General features: G+C 40.7%; 1 protein-coding gene across 1 annotated transcript; it reads left to right on the forward strand.

Annotated features, from left to right (window-relative positions):
- Positions 1-1,220: 1,220 nt before the first annotated feature.
- LOC135078166 (arylalkylamine N-acetyltransferase-like 2) lies at positions 1,221-25,355 on the forward strand. The gene is given in 5 exon segments (XM_063972751.1): positions 1,221-1,265; positions 7,317-7,519; positions 20,667-20,678; positions 22,794-23,063; positions 23,560-25,355. Coding segments are annotated over 4 exon segments (918 nt in total). The 5' UTR covers positions 1,221-1,265; positions 7,317-7,324; the 3' UTR covers positions 24,001-25,355.
- The last annotated feature ends 218 nt before the right edge of the window (positions 25,356-25,573 follow it).

Genomic DNA, 25,573 nt, shown 5'->3' on the forward strand with positions numbered 1-25,573 from the left:
CATAAAAAATAAAACTAATGTCCCCATTAAAGACGTAATAGCGTGCTTTAACAATAATTGTTATAAATAATAACCAAATTAGTTAACGCATTCAAAATACAACGGCCTATGTTTCTTTTATAACGCATTATAAATTGAGCAACAATCAAAATAATTGACACAAATGACTCAATTCCATTTCTTTAATGGCTTCCAACTTGCGCTGTGGGAGATCGGTTGCTAAAAGAATCAAATTATTTATGGAACCCGAAATTCGTGAAGCCTCCAAACACAAACGGAAGCCATAAAATAAAAATTACTTCTTAACTTTTACTTGAAAATTGGTCTCGGTAGCCTTTTGTAAGCTTTTTCAGCATTCATAAAGCTTCGAGCTTTATAAGAAGAGCTTTGACGGTGCACAACGGAAATTCAATCATCTCTGGCGGAGCTCCCTTCCTGCCCTCTGTATGCATTTACAGTAACAAAATATTTTATCGATTTTATGCGCCGTGCGTCGGGGTACCTAGATGTATCTAGATATACTTTGATGCCAGAGATGTAACACCCTAAAGGTACAAATAATAAATGAATAGTAGTCCTTGTTAGGCATGATAGTGATTGATTGGCTTGATAGTTGCTTCGTCAACTATCTATTTCACTAACTTAAAAGCTTTCCACGCTCGTATCTTAACTGAATTACTTAGTATTTCCATTAAGAAATCTATCCGTTACTTACCTTCTTATTTTCTAAGATACCTCACTAATGAAAATTCAGCCCTTAATTGGCATGTGAAAAGTAGAAGTCGTACATCTTGATTTAACTAATTTAAGATGGAGATAAGACACCTACCAAATATCTTATTCAAAACCCAAAATCTTTTTTCGTTTTTTCGCATTTCTAGAGATACATACCTGAAAACCACGATAATGTTATCATTAGTTTACCTGCATACTTCTAAACTAAGATAGGGCACAATAGTTTGAAATAAAGTTGCTCCAAAAGTTGCTTTAGATAATCAGTTCGAATTGTATTAATTTCAATTAAACAAACATGACAAGGTGCTTACTTTCAGAACCAAAACATAAGTTTTTGGTAGGGGTGGTGGCTCTATTTATCACTTCAACGAAAGTTACGGTACCTTAAGAATGAAATTAGGATTTAAACGTAGGTAGATTGTAGGCCTTGTCGCGTCTGCGCGATATTCTTTGTCGGCCGAGGGCGGGCGGCGCGAGCTCGACGGGAGCTGTTATCAGTGCGCAGCCAGCGGCCGGGAGCGCTGTACGAGGTGAGTCTGCACCATTTACTTCCCAAAATAATAATAATTTGTCACCTAAACACTCATTTGAACTCAAAAATCGCTGAATATAACACAGAATAGACAATTTCAGTGATAATTCAGCCGGTAGAGACGTATGCACTTTGCATTTCAGATCGGCCAAAGCTTTCATCTCGATTCGATAGATGGTTTTACTCCATATTCATCGATGAACAACCAATTAATGAAGCGAAGCGCCGTTCGGAGTCGTGATTTATGGACATCAATCATTTGATATTAACTTTTTTATGTACTTACTTTTGCGTTTAAACTACAACGTTGTAACATTTTATGATCTGCGAGCGAGATGATATTGCATGTTTTTGTTTTGACGACAGATGCGGATGCCATTTGTTGCATTCGACAACATGGCGGTACAAGGTGCACTTTATTACGCATGACAAATGTATGACCTGAAATTCAGGTCTTGTACAAGTTTAGCTTTTGAATTTAAGATTAACTGATATTCAACACATTTTATTACTAGTTTGAAGTAAATAAATATTGTTGTTATTACTTAGTTTTTTTAAACTTAGGGTAAACTACGCAATACTTAGGACACCTATGAGGTCGATAATTAATTTAGAGTTGAGTAGTTTTAGTATAAAGAAGGCAGTTTACTAGCGAATGTTGCACGATCTTACGATTTAATTTGAAAACTTTAAAAACCACCTTTTTGCAATAAACTGAGAGCGACTAAAAACATTTTGTAGCACAATTGAATAGTCATGAATAAGCGCGAGTTCTTAATTGTTTCTAACTCTCGTTGAGGCGCGATGTCGCGCAACGTTGCCGCCATGTTGTGCGACAAGTTCTTACGTCAATTTTCGCTTCTTGGCTAGGCTTTAGCATAATAAGGTTTTAAATATGCTAAAATCTAATATTTAAATAACATCGAAAAGCAGGTTACATTTTTTGCGAAGATCGGCTTCTTCAAACTTATACATACCTACGTGAGCTTCCGATTTTATCGCGAAGATTAAAAAAAATATGTAGGTAGGTACTTACTTGTACTTCTATTAGATTATTTTGTGATGCGAGGCAATAAATCGGCCATTCTCAGATGAGCTAGTTTTTGCGTGTCCGGGCTGTTAAATCGTTAAAAATGACAAATTAGAGACATACAAGTATTTTTATATGTTACTTAACAACCCCATCCAGTTGTGCATTAAATCATAGGCCTCTATTTTAAGTATTTGTGACTTAATTAATTACATGAACCTCTGTTCTCTAATTACCGTTACGCGTCCGCACACCGACTTAATGTTAAAACTTGGCTGTAATTTTTATGTCGTATAGATTTGGTTTACTCCATTCAACATTTTAAAGAGTACAAAAGATTGTCTTACGCGTAGCAAAATATCTATTCAATAGAACCATTCTGTAAATAATTAGAATTAAAAAACTGCTTGTCCGAGCGAAAGTCCTAATTCCCGTGACGTTTTCTGTTTTTGGGCACACAAGCCTAAATAATAATATTTGACACATCATTTACGCGCGCGGCGCGAGCCCTTAGTTAGTTCTAAGACCTGTTAGCAAGTAGACGTCTATTGCGTTGGCGTACCGTCGATGAATTGCGTAAGAGTATAATTACCATATCTTTGGTTTTCAATTTTTCTATTTACCATGTCCTTATTTTTATACTCGATTTTTGAAGGTAGATCCACGTTGTTAATTTAAATAGATTCAGTACTTTGGCCTTCATACGTTGTAGTAAGACAGTATTTGCATACGCTGAAGATTTTGGAGATTTTGAAGAAAAACTGTCGTTTTATAATTTCCATGTACTAATTACCGTATATTTATAATCACCGTTGTATGAAATTATTACCTACAAATTGCACTCACGATTGAATAAGTATGATGATGAAATATACCTAGACCTTCGCATAACAACTGTACGGACTTTTCTTCCAATCTGACAATCAAAATTTTAAAAAACTTTCAATAGAGTAACCTCGAAATAAATTCGATTTCATGACAAATGTTCAGCTTCAGTTGCTGCATGGTTGTCCACAAAATGAAGTTACCTGGAGTGAAATCGGGGCTTTCTGATGGCCAGGAGATGTCACCCCTGCATGAAACATGTCTCGTACCAGATATTTATTTTTACCATTAGTATAATTAATATTAACATCTCAAATCATTAATTAATTGTAATATAATACCATTAAAATCTATCCATAATACCTTTACCCTAAGAAGATGAGATTTTTCAACAGTAACACTTACCTGGCGTGATCACATTAAGAACAAAAGAGAACAAATCAACAGACAATGGGACTTTTCAAGGCAAGAGTGCATAGGCACTTTGTACCATCCTAAACTGCATCCTACTTGCTTTGTTATGCATAGAAAAAACTTCGTGATATGCAATGGGTACTGGACAGAAGAAGCTTGGAGAACAAACTATATACAAATGGATCCTAAAACCCATGTAGACATGGCATCGACTTAGTCCTTAGACTTATTTACCTTAGACTTACTTATCCTACTCGCAAATGTAGAAATCCTTTAACGTTTTCAAAATAAAGTTTTAAAAATCTTGAGCTGTGCACCTTGGTTTACAAAGTCCATTGAAGTGATACCAAACGTCAAAGAGGGTGTGGAAAATCCTGTAAAGCTTACAACCAAAGACTAGACCTTCATGCAATCTATTTGTTGCATCCCTTCTAAATTCTAAGAATTCTGCATTTAGGCTCGGGAGAAAGCGAATAGCATCAATCTGAAAACTTATTGTAAAAGAATCGAGGTGACAAATCATAGGATATACTGAGCTAGAACTGTCATTATTACAAATTCAATTTAATCTGATAATGGGTGATGGCTGATCGCAGATAGATTAAAAAGTAAAATAAAATTTGTGAGATCTCCTGATCCATTATCTGTACGTTTAATCGTTTGTACCACATTGAAATCAAATAAATGATGATTAAGATTCTGATGAAAAAATGTGCCACGTAGCCCCTTCTGGCCGAAACTAAATGTTCCTGTTATAGCCTTGATTATTGCAGTATACTGAAAATATATTGATACAATAAATAATAGAAACGAGTGTTTTCCTTTTTCAAAGGGTTATTAAGTGTACCTACAGCGTTTTTTATGACGCTTTATATTTGTATACAAATTTATCAATGCAAGATGTTGTTTTCTTGCGTTTTTACATCTTTTTTCTAATTACCGTTAGATTAAGTATTAGCCTTATCTAATTACCGTGACTATAAAATTTTTGGGTCTCATTTGCGCGAAAACCGCTTGGAATAATTTGACGCCTTAACGATTGTTAAATTCGTACTTTTCATGTGGTTCATATTTAAATGCGTTTAAGTCAATTAAGCCAAATTTCAAAAATGATATGGTAATTAGGCTGAGAATGCCTAATCGTGAGAATGACCGAAATACTTGTCTTGCAGTCTAAAATTCTCGAAGTAATGGCCGCAATATCGCGACAGGTCCTCAGGAATCCGGCCCTCTCCTCTTCTTTGACAAAGCCTCTTCAATAAGCAGCTGCCGCACATTGCGCTACGAAGGCATTCGAGGCGGTATAACTTAAACTTTTATGAGTAGGTACCTACTCACTTAAGACGTACTTGCAAAGCTTAAAGCTTGAGGAAGTTCATAATGTTGTTAGGAGTTTTGATGCTTAGATTATCAACTTGATTAATATTTAATGTTGAGAACGGTTTATTGGAAAGGTCGAAAAAGCTAAAACATTGATTTAATGAAACTGAGATATTAATTTAACATTTAGTGTAGGCGCACACCGTTGATTTTTCGTCGGCCGATAGTTTAGTAGGGCAGTTGATCAGTATGGGCACTTAGATTAATAAAACTCTAAGTATGGACATGTATGGGAATGCGCACACTACGCCGATTCGATTTGGCCGATTCTTCATACAATTTAAAATCGGGCACAACTATCGGCCAACTAAAAATCAACGGTGTGCGCCTACTCTTATATGCACCTACAGTTAAAATAAATAAATATAGTTGAGGAGTATAAGCAGTTCGTTTTAAATTCATGAAAAATACCATTCGCTCGAGTCAATAATTATTGAGCAGTGCGCATCCGCATCTCACTAACATTTTCACCGCGTTAAAGAAAGAGCGCCGAGAAACAAAAAAACGACAAACGCTAACTACATTAATATTTCTAGTATAAAAATATAAGATAAAACCTCCTTTATTATTTTATCCTTAATGGAAAGACGTCCAACCTTGATTTCTTCAATATCAACTTGAAATCGATATATCGGCTCAACAATAGACTCTCCTTCGAAGCTCCTTGCTCTGTCTGGTTGCCTGAGCAACGGCCGTGGGCTAACGAGCCGTGATGGAGCTAATTCTATTCTGCTTGTCTGTACTGTCGGGAAGCTTAACGTAAATGGGAAGGTACACTAATGTACGGACTATGGACCCTTCTGCTTTAATCTTTGTTGCAGACTTGTTACCTACTTTCGCGCCCTGTCAGAGCTTTTAGATAGCTCAATACTTAGATTTTAAAAAGTTTCTAGATTTTGCATTACTTAGTTATTTTTATAAAAATACATAGATCTATACTTTTTAGCGCATCCGACGAGAACTGAAACTGAATTCAGCAAATTGTGAACGAATTTTAGGACTACTCGAGAATTTTCAGAGGTTTCAGTAGACAAAAATAAGAAAAACGTGTGATAAGCACAACTATTACATAATTAGAAACAGGCTTTATCGTTTATAATATGCATACTTGGACTCTGTATACGAGTAGAACATTTTCTATTATTCGATCAAGATGACCTTTGCGGCGAATTAACCTATTCAGTGTACTTTTCTTCCAGGTGACCTGATTTATAGACAATATCATACACTATTCTTTGTTTGATCGATATTAACTCGTTATTACGATCATTAAGTGACATTTCGTATTTTGTTTCTGAGAACGTTACCGTATTTGTTCATCAATATTATTGCTAGATCAATAAGTAGGTACGCATGGTCTAATTCTTATTGCTGTTTTCAATCAATTGATAACTTCATTGACTGAAAACAGCAATTCATTTTTAACGGCCATGAAATAAGTAAGCCTACTTATTTCAGTTTCCGATTCTTCCCTTCCTTCCTAAATGCTACTGGAGACTTTTACACAGTAGTGTGTGAAGCCAAGTGCTGAATCGAAATGGTGGCCAATATTACACGAAATCAAGCATCATCTTGAAATGCAAACTTTTAGTCGACCCTTATTGTTAAAAATTAACAATTCTTAGTGAAAGTTAAAATTGATTGAACATTGTAATGGATTGCCTCCTTCATGCAACGATACTCGTAAAATATTTTAAAATACTTTTCTGTTGGTTTGAACAATAAAGGTTACTAATTATTATGTTGTTTATTAATAAATATCACTAAATATTCTCGCTAACGTATTCTAGAAGCCCGGGGCTTTTCGGTAAGCTGGTCACGGTCGATTAAATGAATATTGCGAAGGTCTGGGGTCCCGCGTGCCCTTGACCCGCTGGCTGACTTGGGGGAGAATAAAGGAATTGAATATTGATTATTTTTGATAAGAAACTGCAAATACGGCAGAATAAGTCTGATAATGAAAAGCTTTATCAAGGTTATTTCATGCCTGGTAAAATAAATCTTTCAGTATACAATAATTAGGTAGTATAATAATTAAAGTATGCCTATAGAATAAATTACTTAGTTACCTACTTATAATAACTCTTTCACGAATTGATAATGCCTTAATTACAAACTATAGTAGAATATATCCCTGAAAAAGTTCATAGACTCGACTCTACATAGTAACTATGTATAAAACAAAGTCGCTTTCCGCTGTCTGTCCCTATAGTATGCTTAGATCTTCAAAACTACGAAACGGATTTTGATACGGTTTTTTTAATAGATAGAGTGATTCAAGAGGAAGGTTTAACTATATGTAGTATGTACCTATACTTAGCACCCGTGCGAAGCCGGAGCGGGTCACTAGTAATGTAAACATTAGTTTTGCAAGTACTTGAGAAACATTTTCGTGTTCAGTTTCCAGCATGACGATGCAGCAGCGTTGCGAGACGTTGACGCTGAAGGTGGCTGACTCCATCATCAACCACCTGCGGGAGAACTTCTTCGCCGATGAGCCTCTGAACAAGGCGGTGGGGTTGTGCGAGCGTGGACAACCGCACGCGGCCTTGGAGGAGCTCTGCACGGCCACTTTGGAAGATGGGCTCTCTTTGGCCACTTTTGCCGACGAGGCCAACCGAAAGGTAAGCCAACTCTTGTTTTGTGTCCCATATTAGGCTACTAATAGAGCTGTCTTGTGAACGGCGGCAGTATAACGCAATTAAGAGCGAGTTTGTAACGTTCTGAGAGCGGGGCAAATGCAGTTCGAGACTGGCTTTGTACAGCTGTCATGACGGATAGACTGTCCGTATAAGTAAGTGGAAATTATTTACTCGTATACCTACTCTTACTTACGAGTACTACCTACATATTCTGTGACAAGAAAGTTTTGGAGCTATTAAACTGAACTGCATGCTGAACTGTATGTCACCGACATTGAATTTTTTATTCTCAGCTACAAAAAACGTGGCAAATATTTGCTTAGTGATAACCATCCAAACACAATTTTAACGATCTGCGAAGAGTAGGTACACCTACACGTGCGTGAGTATGATTTCAACACAGATTATTTATAGAGATTTTCCTCTTATAGGTGGTCCGTCTCGTAGCAACCAGCCTCGTAGCCGTAGCAACCCCCGTAGCCGCGCCTCGGCGAACGGTGCCACAGTAGTTTGATTTTAAAAATAGGTGGACATACGATCGAAAGTCATAATTTCATCGAAACAAAAATTGTTTTGGATAGCATTTTGAATGCTGATCAACATTTGTTATCATGCATTAGAGATGGGTTATACTAGGTAAATTTGATACTAGGTGCACCTATTCCAAGTATTTATTAATACTCGATCCAAATACCTGTTCCACCTAGTACGTAGTAATTTAGCATACTTGACGCGACTAGTGCGGACTAATCCAAGTAATATGACTTTAAAATACAATTTTCTTTGAAAAGATACAACCGTAGTATGAATAATGCAATTTGAAATTGAATAATAATATAATTCCTCCCTTCATACTTCAACAGGCTTTGGACTGTCAACTTAAAAGTTGGCGTATTTAAAAGATATCAATTTCATAAAAATATTTACATACTTTTTTCTTATTTACATGAATATGGTTTGACTACGTTTGTGTGCGTTTGCTTCGTCGCGCTCAAATTTGTTTGGTCAGACAGAGACGGAGTGAATCTCTACGTTCGCACATAAGCTTAGCGAGAAATACTAGGTGCGCGTAATACACGACTACGGATTACGCAATAATAACCTCTATTACTTTCAGGGTAGGGTCGGAAATCGTGTAATTTATAAAATACTAGGTGGATCAAGTATTTTAAAAAATGGAATAGGTGCCGCCTAGTACTGTAAAATACCTAGTGTGTGGATCTGTTCTAGTAAATACGTCTCATCTCTATCATGCATTTTTAGGAAAAACGAGCCTTTCACGCTTAAAAAAAATATGACAAAAAAATTTGTATGGAGAAAAAACGTTTTTATTTTTTTTCTGGCCACTGTTGCAAACTGTAGCGGTCAAACCTTATGTAGTCGTAAGTACCTATGGTGCCTAATATTACTACATAAAAAAAATTTGCGGGCACGCGCGGCGAAGCGAGTAATGGACATGCAAAATTTTAAATATTTTTATTTATGGATTATTGATTTTAATGCACTTAAAGTAATTATTAATAGGAAAATAGACTTAGTCTAACTTAGTACAGCCCCCTATTACCTCATTTCACACTAAAACCTTTCAAACTAGAACCTAAATTTTTAGGTACTAGGTAGCCTAAGCCGATTATTGACATTATAATATTCACTACTGGTCTACTGGTTATGGTGTAAGGTGGATTAGGTAGATATGTACCCTTTTACCTAGGTATATACCTACTTCTTGGCACGTATAATACCGACAGACATGATTAAAAAAAAGTCTTCAAGCAAAAACCCTTGACTTCAATGGTCATGAAAGATTTTTTTAACTTTCTAGAGTAGTCCTGAATAGATCCTTAAATCATTTTGACTGTCATAATCGATTATAGTAGGTAGCGGGATAGTTTCAATTTTGATATAACTGTAATTTCCAGTTTTCTGATAAGTTATATACTTATACTTTCGCAAAAAGTGATTCTTTTTTTTGGCTCCTTTAAAGAGTTGTAAGTTCCTTTTCCTTCGTCTATTAAAAAAGATAACGTACATAACACCTTCATCAAGTAGCCTCAAACATAAGGTTTGAAATTAACACCTTTATCCAAGCATCGAACAGAGAAAAATCTGAAATCCGACATTTATCACCTTCTTCCATTCATGTCTTCAATTATTATCTTCGTTCGAAAAACAATCAAAAAATATATTTTAACCTATTCACTTTGGTGTCTACTCTATTTGTGCGTGTATGAGGGTCCATAAGATAAAAGAAACGTACACTTTAGATGATGATTTATTAGACACTGACTTGTCACATAAGATCTCAAACAGTTTTGTATAACGCTTTACATATTAGGAATACGTATGAGTAATCTTGCTAATGCCCGCTACAATACATCCCCCTTTCTTAAAAATAAAATACATGGTTAAACATTGTAACATACATGGTTACATAGATGGTTAAAAATACAATACCTATTCAATTGCTTTAATTAAAAGATAACACTTTTTGAAATAAGTAGGTAATAGTTAATAATAGGTACCTACATACATGAGTATACATAAACGAGTAGATACACAAAATACGATTACACAATTATACGATTACACAAATGACTTTTTTTTTAAATTTGCGCACTTTTGGAACTTTGCACTTTCACTTTTTCACTTTACACTATCACTTGTTGTGTGTGCTGGGCGTGAGGGGAGTGGCTGATGAAGCCTGACTCTCCTCTGCGTACTGCTAGCACAGGAAGTTCTTGAAGTTCTCTCCTTACGTATCTTCCATAGTTTCTTTTCACTCTCTTCCAATAGAAATATGCGATAATTATGATGATGAATATGGTAATAAATATCAGGTAAAATTCCATTCTCTCTCTATCCATTTGTGTAGCGGCGGCAGCGGCGGCACTATTTCCGGCTCCGGTTTGGGCAATTATGATTTTTTCGTCAGCAACTTTACTTTGACTTTTTCCCATTGTAGATAAAATCAATTAGCAAAAGTGATTCGTGATTACGGGGCGAAGCGCACACCAGGTTTGACTATTCGTCCCGATCTAGTGACTTTGGGCTCATTGTTTACATTCGTCGTTGCCTTATTTGTCGCAACGGGATCATCGGGTAGCACGACCTTATTTGTCGCGTTCGCTTGTTCATCAATCTCTAGCATAAATGCAGGTTTTAATCGATCTATACTAATTATTTTCTCAGTCTCTCCTTGCAATATTTTAAAATATTTATCAGTCTTGCAAATAACCTTATACGGACCTGTGTAAGGTTGCGTTAAGGGTTTAGTCACTGAATCACATCGGACAAATACGTAGTTGCACTCATGTAACTCTGGATGTACAAACATTTTTCCTTGTTTAACATTTCGTTTAGGCACAGATGACAAGTTAATTATCTTATTTCGTAACTCCTTTAAAAAATCAGGGCTATTGGAAATTTCTCGCGTATTCGGCTGGAAGAAATCTCCCGGTAGTCTAATGGTTTCTCCGTATACCATCTCGGCTGCGCTTATCTGAGTATCTTGTCTTATGCTTGCTCGTAACCCTAGCAATGCTGATGGTAACTCTGATACCCAGTGCTCTGTGTTTCCTCTACACATAAGTGCTACTTTCAAAGAGCGATGCCAGCGTTCCACCATACCGTTCGCTTGAGGGTGGTACGCGGTAGTTCTTAATTTCAAAATGCCCATTCTTTTCGACAATTGGTTGAATAATGTAGACTCAAATTGTCGACCTTGGTCTGTCGTTAAACGCAAGGGACATCCAAAACGTGCAATCCATCCTGAGTAAATAATATCGGCAACTGTCTCAGCGGTAATATCCTTAACAGGATAAGCCTCTGGCCAACCTGTGGCTCTGTCTATCATAGTTACTAGGTATCGATAACCATTGCAGTAAGATAGTGGACCCACAATGTCCATGTGTAGATGTTCAAATCTGTCACTATTTTGGAATTTTCCTAGTGGTGATACAGTATGTCTTTGAACTTTGGACTTCTGACATTCGAGGCATGACTTAGTCCAACTCGAGATGTCCTTGTTCATTCCTTTCCAGAAAAATCGATCGGTGATCATCTTGCGTGTTGTACGTATGCTTGGGTGGCTTATTTCGTGTATGGCTTTGAAAGCTGATACGCGAAACGCTTGTGTCAAATATGGTCGGGCCGCTTCTCTAGAAACTTCGCAGTAAATCGGGATGATGCAATTTGGAATAGATATTTGTTTAAAGTGTAATGTCCTCGATTGCATCAGGTTTTTTAATTCAGCATCGTTACTTTGTTCTCGGGCTAATTTTTGGTAATCGATGGGTGAAGGCATGTCAATAGATGCGATGCGAGATAATGTGTCGGCTACAATGTTATCAATGCCACTGATGTGTTGAATTGATGTACAAAATTGCATAATAAAATCAAGGTGTCGTATTCGTCTCGGAGTGTCGTTTTTTCCAACTGTGTTTTTCATTAACGAATATACTATCGGTTTATGATCAGTATAAATCGTTAAGGGTCTGCCCTCTATAAGATGTCTAAAGTGTTGTATCGCCATGTACATTGCAAGTAATTCCCTGTCGTAGGTACTATAGAGTTGTTGTGTATTGCTAAGCTTCTTAGAAAAGAAACCTAAAGGTTTCCAAGTATTGCCATCTTTTAGTTGCAATACAGCTCCGGCACAAGTATTTGAGCAATCTGTCATCAATGATAAAGGGGCGTCCGGCGATGGAAATGCTAGCGTGACAGCTTCCAAAAGATTTTGTTTACTTTTTTCAAAGGCGTTGATACTTTCTTCGGTCCACGAAATAATAGTTTTGTCTTTTTTCTTTGAATTATGTAGGTAGTCATTTAATTTTGCATGTATTTCCGATGAATTTGGCAGGTGATTTTTGTAGAAATTAATCATTCCCAGGTATCGGCGTAATTCTTCTACTGTCTTTGGCCTAGGAAATTCTGAGATGACCTTGACCTTTTCAGGTAACGGCTGCAAACCATCTTTCGTCACACGGTATCCCAAGAAGTCTAGTTCCGTTTTGCCGAAGTCGCACTTTGCCAGGTTTATTGTAATACCATATTTGTCGAGTCGTTCAAACACTTGTCTGAGGTGTTGTTTATGATCAAATTTTGATGACGATGCAATTATTACGTCATCTAAATATATAAAAATATTGGGTAGTCCTTGTAAAACTTCATCATTTAGGAATCTTTGGAAAGTTTGAGCGGCATTTCTCAAACCAAAGCTCATTCTCGTAAATTCATATAATCCAAAAGGTGTTGTGATTGCAGTTTTTTCGATATCACTGTCAGCAATTTTCAAATTATGGTAAGCTCGTTGTAGATCAATCCGTGAGAAAATGGTTTTTCCGTTTAACAAATAAGTACAATCTTGGATGCGTGGTATTGGGTAGCGATCGGGTTTCGTTATCGCGTTGAGTTGACGATAGTCGCCACAGGGTCTGATTTCACCGTTCTTTTTATTCACTACATGAAGAGGGCTCGCCCAACAGCTTTTTGAAGGACGACAAATACCCATTTCCTGCATACGTTGAAATTCCTCTTTTACTTTTCTATATTTGTCAGGTGGCAAAGGTCTCGGTCGCGCGAAGACAGGCGATCCCGTTGTCTCAATATGATGTACGACAGAGTGACGTGGCGCATCCTTGAAGCACATAGGTTTGGTAATGTTCGGATATTCCAATAACAAATCACTATATTCACTATTGCAGTCTATTGTTCGTATTGAAAAGTTATCACTTAATGTCACTGAGGCGATAGAACAGAGGTTGGTAACAGAGTCTATAAGTTTTTGTTTGTTCACGTCCACTAACAACTTATGATTACTCAAAAAGTCAGCACCGAGGATTGGTTGCTTGACATCGGCTATCACAAATGTCCAACGGTATGGTCGTCGAAGTTTAAAGTCTAAATCGAGAGTTTTAACACCAAACGTTTTTATTTCTGAACCATTCGCTGCATACAGTTTATAACTATCACATTGTCCAAAATAACGTTGTTTTTGAGTCACTGGTAAAACAGATATATTTGCACCTGTGTCCACTAAAAATTTAAGTCCACTGTTATTGTCCAATAAGGTCAGGCGGTGAACAGGATTGATGGTGCAAATCGCCGCCTCCGACTGCACCACGTTTAGTTTTCCTTTTGTTCAGGTTTTTTCCACGCACACGGTTCCACACATTTAATTGCTCTTTGTCTAAATTTATGATGATAGTAACATAGCCAGCCTGGACTGTCCGGCGTACGGCGGCTCATGTTACGGGCACGAGACGTTGAACGTGATCTCGAGCGGTTATAGTTAAACCTTTTATATTGATTTCGACTTCTCTCCATGTCTCTGATTTTTAAGCTCAATTTAGCTATTTCGGCCAAAATGAACGAACTGTCACTGAGAGGTGTTGAGTTCACTTCTGCCACTTGTAAAGGTCTTGATGTTTCCATAATTTTATCCGCAACTGCTGCCAGGTTCTCCAGGTCTTGACTCTCACTCACTGCTAGCACGGCACGGACGGAAGAAGGCAAATGTCCTTGCCACATGATGCGAAGAGTTTCGTCAGGAATCTTTTCACGGGCCAAATCTTTCATTCGGCGCAGAAGCTGTGAAGGTTTCTGATCACCTAACTCCATACCACTCAAAAGTTTTTGAAACTGTCTTAACTCTGATTCTTCATAAGCCTTCAATAAACGCTCTTTCAATGTGTCGAACTTTTTGGTATCTGGTGGTTTCAATAATATGTCACTGACTTGCTGGATAACCTCTTTCCCGAGCTTGGCTACGACGAGGTTGAATCTTGCCTCATCACTCAACTTTTGTGGTCCCAAAATGGCTTCACATTGTATAAACCACAGACGCGGCTGGTCGCACCAAAATTCCGGTATTCTCGACGAGACTGTTACTGATGCCAATTCGGTAACTCCGCTGGAGGTGGCAGTGCTGGTTGATGGTCCTGTTTGCGAATTCATGTTGGTCGGGGTCACCACTTTGGTGTCTACTCTATTTGTGCGTGTATGAGGGTCCATAAGATAAAAGAAACGTACACTTTAGATGATGATTTATTAGACACTGACTTGTCACATAAGATCTCAAACAGTTTTGTATAACGCTTTACATATTAGGAATACGTATGAGTAATCTTGCTAATGCCCGCTACACACTTATCTTGAACAGAGTGTTCGAAATAATCTAAGTCACTCACATACTTTTTCTGAAAGAATCCAATAGGCAGTTAGCCAGTACACCAAAATGTTATCACATTATCTGCACCATGTATCAGCAGTTTGTGTACGTTTGCTGGTAGTGATAGTACGCAGAACTAACGGCCGATGGGTCAGCAAGGTTCTGGAGTGGAGGCCACGTACCGGAAAGCGCAGCGTAAGACGTCCACCCACATGGTGACTGATGACCTCATACAGCAGGAAGGCGCTGGATGCAGGTCGCCACCAACCGGCCATTGTGGAAATGATGATGGATGATGAATAATGTGTGGAACAGGGTTGCGGGTATTATGGCCATTTATGCTAGAATTATTCGACTAACTTTAATAGAGAGTGATAAAAATGTATTGTTTACTATAACCGTTCAACCCTTACTGAACCCACTACCTACTGTAATCGATTATGACAGTCAAAATGATATAAAGATCTATTCAGGGCTACTTTAGAAAGTAAAAAAATATTTCATAACCATTGAAGTCAAGGGTTCTTGCTTGAAGACTTTTTAATCATGTCTGTCGGTATTATACGTGCCAAGAAGTAGGTATATACCTTGGTAAAAGGGTACATATCTACCTAATTCACCTTACACCATAACCAGTAGACCAGTAGTGAATATTATAATGTCAATAATCGACTTAGGCTACCTAGTACCTAAAAGCTTAGGTTCTAGTTTGAAAGGTTTTAGTGTGAAATGAGGTAATAGCGGGCTGTACTAAGTTAGACTAAGTCTATTTTCCTATTAATAATTACTTTAAGTGCATTAAAATCAATAATCCATAAATAAAAATATTCAAAATTTTGCATGTCCATTACCTACTCGCTTCGCCGCGCGTGCCCGCATTTTTATGTAGTAATATTAGGCACCATAGGTACTTACGACTACATAAGGTTTGACCGCTACAGTTTGCAACAGTGGCCAGAAAAAAAATAAAAACGATTTTTCTCCATACAAATTTTTTTGTCATATTTTTTTTAAGCATGAAAGGCTCGTTTTTACGAAAAATGCATAATAACAAATGTTGATCAGCATTCAAAATGCTATCCAAAACAATTTTTGTTTCGGTGAAATTATGATTTTCGATCGTATGTCCACCTATTTTTAAAATCAAACTACTGTGCGGTGGCGCGGCGCCGATCGCGCTGTTTTGCTTTATTGTGTAGGTAGCGCGTGACCCCTCGCCCTCCGAGTGGAAGGGGTCTGAGAGACAGTGCGATCCGCTGATTTGAAAGCCGAATTAAGCTGGAGGGTGGACTGTGACGATATATTCATAATGAGGGTTCCCAGGCGTCCGGATAAAGCCGGACATAGTTAGGCTTTTTGATTGCGTGTCCGGCCGAAATAACCGCCGTCCGGCTTGTCCGGCTTTTGTTAGGCTTTTTATTAGACTGCCGCGCCAGGCGAAAGACGAGCCACAGAATAATATGAAGCGCACGCATCAGGACCTTGGACAAAACCGATGATGATAGTACTCACTCGGGAGCTCACTAATTGCAAACCCCCCCCGTCACATGTCCGGCTTTTAGGGTAAAATGTCCGGCCAAATGAAGCACAAGAGTCCGGCTTATGTGTTTTTGGACCTGGCAACCCTATTCATAATGCATTCAACATTCAATCTTGACCACACATAAGTACATGTATACTTATATTTGATTCATAGTCGTTTGGGTCATAGTGGTTGGTTGCATCGCGCCCCCTATGTTTATGATGTGTCACGCTCTCTGTATTCTTACGATTCCCCCTACTAATGTCATTAATCAATAACACTAATTTATTTAATAGCACCCGTCACCAACCATGTAACAAGCAGATAAACAAATTAAAATTGAATGAAGATTAAATTGATGTTGATGTTGACTCAGCATAACTGGCGAGAGGTAGAGCAGAACAGACCAGAGTGGAGATTCTTATTGGGGGGCCAAGACACACTTACCAAATTCACACACAGCTAACTTTTCATCACCAAATTATAGGTTATTACTTAGTCGGTGTCTCCTAGTAGGGATGCGCAATTCTTGGCATGCCCTTTCGAGCATTTCACGAATATATTAGTCGGTGTCTTCTCGTAGGGATGCGCAATACCTACGTACTAACAGCAAGGGCATCTGCGGACGACCAGCTTCTTGGCATGTCATTTCGAGTGTAATGATAAATGCTGTGTCCAGGGCCGGATTAACCATCTCGGGGCCCCTAGGCACAGCTCGTTTTGGGCCCCCCTTTTTTTTGTCGCGGAGGAAATGCTTTGCGCACCGTCACCACTGCCGGGGGACACCCACCACCACCCATGGCCATGCCAACCTTGCGGTTATAACTGGCCGAATCGCGGGAGATGCGCGCGGAACTGCGTCTGCCGCTTGACTCCCTACAAATTCTTTGATCTATTTCCTTGTCCCTATGCGCTACTCTCCCCGTTCTGGGGCTGCGACTATCACAACAACGGGTGGCACCCTATGGCGCCGAACTGTTCGGTGCTGTCCTCCTCGCATGCCACTTGTACGCAAACGCCTTGAGCCGTTTGAAGTTCGCCTCTGACGCAACAAGATCGGGGTACCAAGCGGGGCCGTGCGTCTCCAGCACGACTCCCTGCAGCAGCTCCTCGCGTATGTCCCTATACAGGGTGTTAGGTAAATGGGTATACAGGGTGGCCAAAACAGTGAGGTCTAAAAGAAAAATTTAGATTCCTTACATCAAGGTGTACCTAAATCACCCCCATGTATATTATACGATTGTGCTTAGTTTAGCAGATAGAGTTAATTTTGTGATATTTTAAAATTTTATGACCTAGTAGACTTTAAACATTTTTATCTTTTTTTTGGGTTGACTTTTTTCAGATTTCTTTTTTTCGACAGATTTGTTATGAATTGCAGATGTTTGAAAAAAATAATCACCTTCCTATCTTTGATTCAAGATACAAAAGTTTTGCTAGAAACATTAAAATTATGCTTTTATCAGAACACTATCAAATTTTCAACTTAAAAGTTTAAGTAAAAAAAAGAACTTCCATAGGTCCAAAACCATTTTAAAAACTGCGCCGTTTCCTGAACATTCATAATAATACAAAAAAACATGTACTTAATAGGCCACTATTTCCTGTAATCGGTCCACTAAAGTGGTAAGTCGGAGATTCCGTTACATGTTTTTGACTTTCTTAGAGTGAATTAATATTGGGAATCCTCTAAGTTTACATTACGTAGAACAGATTTAGAGCAGTAACTGGACAGAACATGTTTTTATTCTCAACGAGGAAGCTCTTGCCCTTCATCACACCTGGTGGAAACTGATGATTAGGCTGAAGGTGGAAGGGAACTTCAACTACAGAGGAACTATGGCTTCCTACCTCCAAATTCCGGAACACATTGTTATTTTAAGTAAGTTTTGATGAACATAAACCATAGCCATAGTTCCTCTGTAGTTGAAGTTCCCTTCCACCTTCAGCCTAATCATCAGTTTCCACCAGGTGTGATGAAGGGCAAGAGCTTCCTCGTTGAGAATAAAAACATGTTCTGTCCAGTTACTGCTCTAAATCTGTTCTACGTAATGTAAACTTAGAGGATTCCCAATATTAATTCACTCTAAGAAAGTCAAAAACATGTAACGGAATCTCCGACTTACCACTTTAGTGGACCGATTACAGGAAATAGTGGCCTATTAAGTACATGTTTTTTTGTATTATTATGAATGTTCAGGAAACGGCGCAGTTTTTAAAATGGTTTTGGACCTATGGAAGTTCTTTTTTTTACTTAAACTTTTAAGTTGAAAATTTGATAGTGTTCTGATAAAAGCATAATTTTAATGTTTCTAGCAAAACTTTTGTATCTTGAATCAAAGATAGGAAGGTGATTATTTTTTTCAAACATCTGCAATTCATAAAAAATCTGTCGAAAAAAAGAAATCTGAAAAAAGTCAACCCAAAAAAAAGATAAAAATGTTTAAAGCCTACTAGGTCATAAAATTTTAAAATATCACAAAATTAACTCTATCTCCTAAACTAAGCACAATCGTATGATATATATGGGGGTGATTTAGGTACACCTTGATGTAAGGAATCAAAATTTTTCTTTTAGACCTCACTGTTTTGGCCACCCTGTATGAGCCGACACTAGCCCATGTTAACATGGGCATATAAATGGTATGGTGGTCAGAAATTTAATATCATCATTTTCTTTTTTTAAATTTTCATACAAAATAAATTTTATAAAATCCGATTTGTATGAAAATTAAAATAATTAAAATGAAGATATCAATTTTCTTACTTCACCATACCATTTATATGCCCATGTTAACATGGGCTAGTGTCGGCTCATATACCCATTTACCTAACACCCTGTATAGGGGACAATCCCACAGTATGTGGTGACGGTCCTCCTCGAGCTCACCGCAATCGCAGCTCGCACTGTCCCTTAACCCCATGTTTCACAGCCGCTTGTTAAAGCAGCCGTGCCCCGTAAGAACCTGAGAAGTCACATAATCTGGTTCGACCCAGCGCATGCTGAGTCTCCCAGTCACGTCGGGGATTGAGCTCCCGACCCTTCGTCTCTCCCTTCCACCTGGTCTGCCAAGTACGCACAACCGACTCCAAAATTTCGCGTTTTCGCCTGCTCATCTCGTCCTTGGCCGCAGTCTGGCGTGCCACCTCCGTGCTGCCAGCCCGGATCACCTCGAGGTCCGCGGGTAGTACGCCGGCAAGCACCGGGAGCGCGGCTGTGCTGACCGACCGATAGGCTTTGGTCAGTAGCACCAGTGCAGGCCGCTGCCCCCGGAGAAGGGTGCCGCATACGGATTTCACCCGAAGGCGCTCGTGCCAGCAAGCCGATGCATACGTAAGGGTTGCAACGAAAGTGCCCTGGTACAAGATACGTAGGCCATGATATCGAATGCCCCAGGAAGACGCCGACACGCGCGACATCTTCCCGAAGCATTTGGCCGCGCGATCTACGATCCTTTGCGCATGCATCGTAAACAGGAGACCGCTGTCGATTACCACTCCTAGCACGGTTGTGGCGTTCACTGAACGGACCGAGGCACCCTCAAAGCGAATGACCGGGGGTCTCTGGAGTTTTCCCCTGATCGTCATCATGGATGACTTGGCAGGGGAAAAGCCCAGTCTGTTCCGGACACCCCAGTCGGTCACCAGACTTAGGGTCTCGGCGGCCGCTGCTTCAATGGCAGCCCTCGAGTTTGCCTCGATCAATATGGTGACGTCGTCGGCGTAAGCCACCATGCTGACTCCCCCAGGCAGCGGCAATCGCAGCAGGTCATCCATCAGGACGTTCCACAACGTTGGTCCGAGCACAGAACCCTGCGGACATCCCATGGTGGAGGCCTTTCACAACACGCGGCTACCCGTGATCAGGCCCACCCGGCGCCCAGAGAAGTACCCCGCTAGCATCTTGTAGATGTTCGGCGGGCAGCCTCCTCTTTTGGCCTTGACCATGATCATGGGCCACCACGCGTTGTCGAACGCACCAGAGATGTCAAGATAGACAGCTTGGACATAGCGCGCTGTGGACGTCTTGCCAGCACCTATAACGGCGTTAAATGCCGTGACCGTGGACTTACCCCGAGAGAATCCGTGTTGGCAGTCCGAGATCCCGTTGGAAATCTGAGGCGCACAGTATAACATTACACGTTCGAGTAACTTGCCTAGGACAGAGAGAAGCGTAATTGGACGGTACGCTTTTGGGTCAGTGAGTGGCTTTCCGTTGCCCTTTGGCAGGACCAAGAGACGACCGTCCTTCCAGACGTCCGGGAAGACGCCCTCGTCTACACAGCGGGCATACACCAGGTGGAATTCCACTGATGCAGCGGCCCAGACTTGGCGCAACATCCTGGCGGTGACCCCGTCGAGCCCTGGTGCCGTGTTAGGCAATTGCCTAATTATGAATCCCAGGTAGTCTCTAGAAGCCGGGGGACAGGGTGGTGTGTGGGACTCCCGGCGCCCTAATAAGGGAAAAGGACGGGGTATACCTACTAAAACCTCCGCGGCGTTCCGTCGTAGCCCGAGTGGGGGTGTCGCGAGTATCCGGCCGTAGCCTTAGGCTTCCGCGACACCACGCTACAGCGACAGCTCACCTACACGGCGGACCCTACACGTCCCCCTTGTGGGGGTCCGACGGGAATGCCCGAAACGCCAAGCCGTTCCCGTCAGACGAAGGTGACAAGGGTGACCCCGCACCCCCGGCCTGCTGGCCGCCACCTGGGGGCAGAGTAGAACGGTCGTATAACCGCCTTCTCCGGTCCCTTCTCCGTCTGCGGAGCGATGGGGCGAGAGGATGGTTCTCCCGCTCGCGCTCCGCTGCCTCCTTCTGAAGGATGACCTCTTCGCAAAAGGAGGCGACCAGCATCCTTCACTTCCCAGCATGGCGATGACCAGGCTCGGAAGCGAAAGATCCCGGCCCACGACCGCAGTGAGGACACGGCGCTGCTCCTCCCAGCCTGTGCAAACCGCGAGGGTGTGCTGCACCGTGTCATCCGCCGCGCCGCATTTGTGGCACGTACGGGGATTCCTGTCGCCCGATTCTATGCAGGTACGAACCGAAGCAGCCATGCCCGGTCAGCACCTGCGCCAGACGGGACGTGAGGAACCCGTGCGGTCTTACCGTCCAGAACAGGACCAATTGCGGCCAAACTGAGCGCGAGTCATGTTTTCGTGACGGCACCGCACCGCTCCGGGGCCGAGCGCTTTCCACGCGCCTTCTGGTCTGCCATCCAGTGATATATGACAGACAAGACCCCAGCTTCTAGCTCCCAAGGAGGAGTACCAGTGAGGACGCACGCCGCAGCGTGCCCTACCGTGCGGTAGGTCCTTGCGACCCTCTGCGCTATGGCCCGCTGGGGTCTGCGCAGAAGGGCAGCATTCTTCCTCTTGTTGAGTGCGTCCGCCCAGACTGGGGCGCCATACAGCGCCATGCTCCTCAGAACGCCGGCATAAAGTCGACGACACCTTGTTTGTGGCCCTCCCAAATTCGGGAGGAGCCAACTCAGTGCGCTGGCTGCCTTGAGGAGGCGTGGCGCTAGCCCGTTGAAGTGCGGGCTAAAATGCCACCTCCCGTGAAGTGTGAGGCCCAGATATTTCATTTGGCCTTTGACGTCAATCCTAAACTCCTCAACGCGTCGGGAGGGTCGCGCTGGCCCCGGAAAGAAGAGGGCCTCAGTCTACTCCAGCGCGACTTTCAGGCCGAGGCGTCGTATTCTGCGAGCGACTAATGTGCCGCCCGCCGACGCCAGCCGAGCCTCGGCCCCAAATGTCTTCTTCGGGGAGTGACCAGAGTGTCATCCGCATAGCATGTGACACTCATGCCCGCGAGAAGGACGCTCCGGAGGAGCCAGTTGAAGCCTAGGTTTCACAAGAGTGGACCGAGCACCGAACCTTGCGGAACCCCGCTGGCTACGCCGCGCCATTTGAGCTGGCCGTCTCTGTTAACATACAGGACTTCGCGGTCCCGTAAGTAATCGGCCAGCAGCGCTCAAAGGTACTGAGGCACTCAGTGATGTTGAAGTGCCTAGAGTATGGTGGGATGAGGGATGGTATTGAAAGCGTTGGCTATATCGGATGATACAGTCAACACACCCTCAGCCCTCTCCCTAGCCTCCACAGTGAGGCTTTTTAGCCTCTAAAGGGCGTCGACCGTCGACCTGTCATGTAAACCAAAGCAGTAATGCCAACGTCACGAAAATTAATTAGGTTCCACAATATCGAAATATGACGATTGAATGTGTAAACCAAAATAAGGCGACGTTTTGAGGTGGTTTGAGTTTTGTTGCATAAAAATAATCTTTAACATTTTTATTATTTTTTTTTCATTTTTTTATCGGGAGTGCTGGGCCCCTGGTCATAGTGGGCCCCTGGCCATAGTGGGCCCCTAGGCACTGGCCTAAAGTGCCTTATGGATAATACGGCACTGGCTGTGTCAGTAAAATTATTTATTTCAATTTCTTTAGGTCGCTGCGCAATCTCGTTAGTTTTTAAGCGTGCAGGTAGAGTTTTTGTGGTATGAGCGTCATTCAAACTCACACATTCAAAACTTCCAGGTCTCCGCAGTGGCCTTGAATGGCGTCTTATGACCCGGAGACATCGAGGTGTCCCTGGCGAAACTGAAACAATCGACCGACGAGAAGTTCAACAAGATCTTCACCATCCTGTACACCGTGACCCGCGACCTGAAGCTGTTTTCGAAGTTTGACGTGGACCGTATCCTGGAGTGCCGCATCATCTCTGTGTCGGAGACGGAGAGAGGCAAGGGGGTGGCTAAGGCGTTGATGCAAAAGACCATTGACCTCGGCCGCCAGGAGGGGTTTAAGGTTTGTATTTTTGGTCTTGTCATCATTGCATGTAGGTACGAGTATTATTTATAACCATTTGTAACCGTATTCTGGCAAATAAATGATTTATTATTATTATTATTTGTGTAAAGATGTGTTGTTGGTAGATCTTTGAAATAAATAAATGAAAATTAACTTAGCCGAAAAACTCGTACAAGTGTTTTCTTAGAAGTAGGTTTACATAGCTTCTTCTAATGTAGGTACGAGATGATGTAGAGTCTAGTTTCACCCACTAGAATTTTCTAAAAAAAACACATTAGGTATCTGTGTTGATTTAACAGTCTACGTACTATCTGTGGTTACAGTAGTTCCATAGCTAAAGGTTTTACATGTGAGATCAGAATGATGAAATTCAGAAAAGTCGTGAGTTTTTCCGGGTCGAATTCAAAACGTTGTACCTACGAGTACATAGGTGTCTCAAATCATTAAAGTTTTTACCAACCATCGTCTTAACCCAAACCAATTTCCATTCCAGCTGTTCAAGGTGGATGCGACCGGCGCGTACTCGCAGCGCATCTGTGCCAGCCTCGGCCTGCGCGAGCTGTGCAAGGTGCCCTACGCCAGCTACCTCGACGACGCCGGGAAGCCGGTCTTCGACGTCCCCGAGCCTCATACCGCTCTCTCCGTCATGGTCCTCGAACTAGAACCATGCCTCCGCAAGGTCCCTCTCCCCATCATGGTCACAGTAAAGCAGGAGCCGCTCGACGAGTCCGAGCTTGAACAACTCAAGCAACTCGACCTCCGCACTAAAAAGCCTCTCGTTGCGGAGGCTGACTCCACAGTGGAGGATCCCGGAAACCCGGAAGATCCTCCGAAGGCTCCTCCTGCTAACCCTGAGCCTGCAGAGGAACCTGCAAACGATTCCGAGCCCAGGGAGCGTGATCCTACCATCCCCGATTCTACCAATACTGAGTAATCTGGTAAGAAGAAGTAGCCTTTACTCTTAGAGTGGCTATTTATAATGGAGCTGCACCAGCTCGGATTAAGGGTTTGTTGTAAGGGCTACTTAAGTTTTTAGCAGAAAGGTTAACATTTTAAATGCTACCTTTATTGCTGTCAAAGAATCAGGGGACTGGACACATCTGCCAATCATGGTGGGTGCATGCATGCTTGATTATTTTGTCGTCTAATAATATTCACCAACTGGTGAACCATATTTATTGGAAGGGGTATTTATTTGTAACCCTATCACTGTTGTAGTACTGTCACTATCTTTGAAAAGAAGATAAGGCTTTTTTTGTAAAGGAAATTGTCAAAGTTCCCACACAAATTGCTCTAAAATCATACCAAACTTGCAAATTGTTTTAAACTTCAATTATTTTTAAAAACAGCAACCATTATTTAAATTTTATTTTTACGACAGTAAATTAAATGGAATTGAATACAATTCAATCAAAAAAGTAATCAATGTGAGTGCTTTCGAGATTAATTTTCATTTGGGACTTACAAATACGACCTTGGATTATTGTAATCTCTTATGTTTATTGGTTTTAAGGCGAATTTAGACAACTTCCTTTTGCGCCAAAGTTTATGTGTATGATGTTTGTGTCTAAATTGCTGGTCTAGTAATAACATCTCACTTAATTTCATCAATAAATAGGTATTCTACAAAGCCTTTATATGAATTCAAGAATTATTTTGGCCTAATTACAAAAACACTGTCTGTCTCCTATGAAATTTTATTAAATTTATTTAAATTAAGGTATTATTATGGTGGTGCGGCACAAAGTATTTTGATATAATTATACTGTTTAAAATAATGTCTTGTTTATATGCGGACAATACGACTTTACATTTATAATTTAAAGTTAGAAATTCTAAAAAATTACTCAACAGTTCTTTAAAGTTGATATTATTTAACTGATAATATTTAAGTTAATTTATTAAGATGTATATTTTTACTTAGTTTTCTTAAAACCTTAGAATAGTTGAGATTTAATATTATTCGAAAAATAAAATGTTTATTTTTACATCCCCTTTTCTATATTCTTCATAGGAACTATACATGTCTTTTCAAAAGATATCACTTACTATTATATTGTACGGTGTTATCTCGTAATCAAGTATTTAGAGTCGATTTACGAGATGACTGATACTTCAACGTTGTTTTGTAGTATCTTTACATTGTATACCCGTAGTAGATTGTGTGTATTTAGCCATTAGGGCATAGTAACCGACACGTATGCATTAATCATTTTCCATGTAGGTACATGCAACATGTATGTCGGAGGTGTCAAGGTGGAACGATATTATACCTAAATTTTATGTAAATGGCGTTTTATTTCAATACCCTACCACTCTAATTTATGAAATATCCTAAATTATCCTCATCATCACGTTCTTGTTACTTTTTTACATAACATCGATACAATACGACTTATATTTTTATAGGATAGTGCAGTCTGACTTGAATGATCGACAAAGAGTCTCTATATTATTTAAAAATGATCGACAAAGTTGAGTATAGGTAGAGCCTCAACTTTGAATTG

Source organism: Ostrinia nubilalis, chromosome 14, assembly GCF_963855985.1.
Source record: "Ostrinia nubilalis chromosome 14, ilOstNubi1.1, whole genome shotgun sequence".
In the NCBI taxonomy this organism is placed as follows: domain Eukaryota; kingdom Metazoa; phylum Arthropoda; class Insecta; order Lepidoptera; family Crambidae; genus Ostrinia; species Ostrinia nubilalis.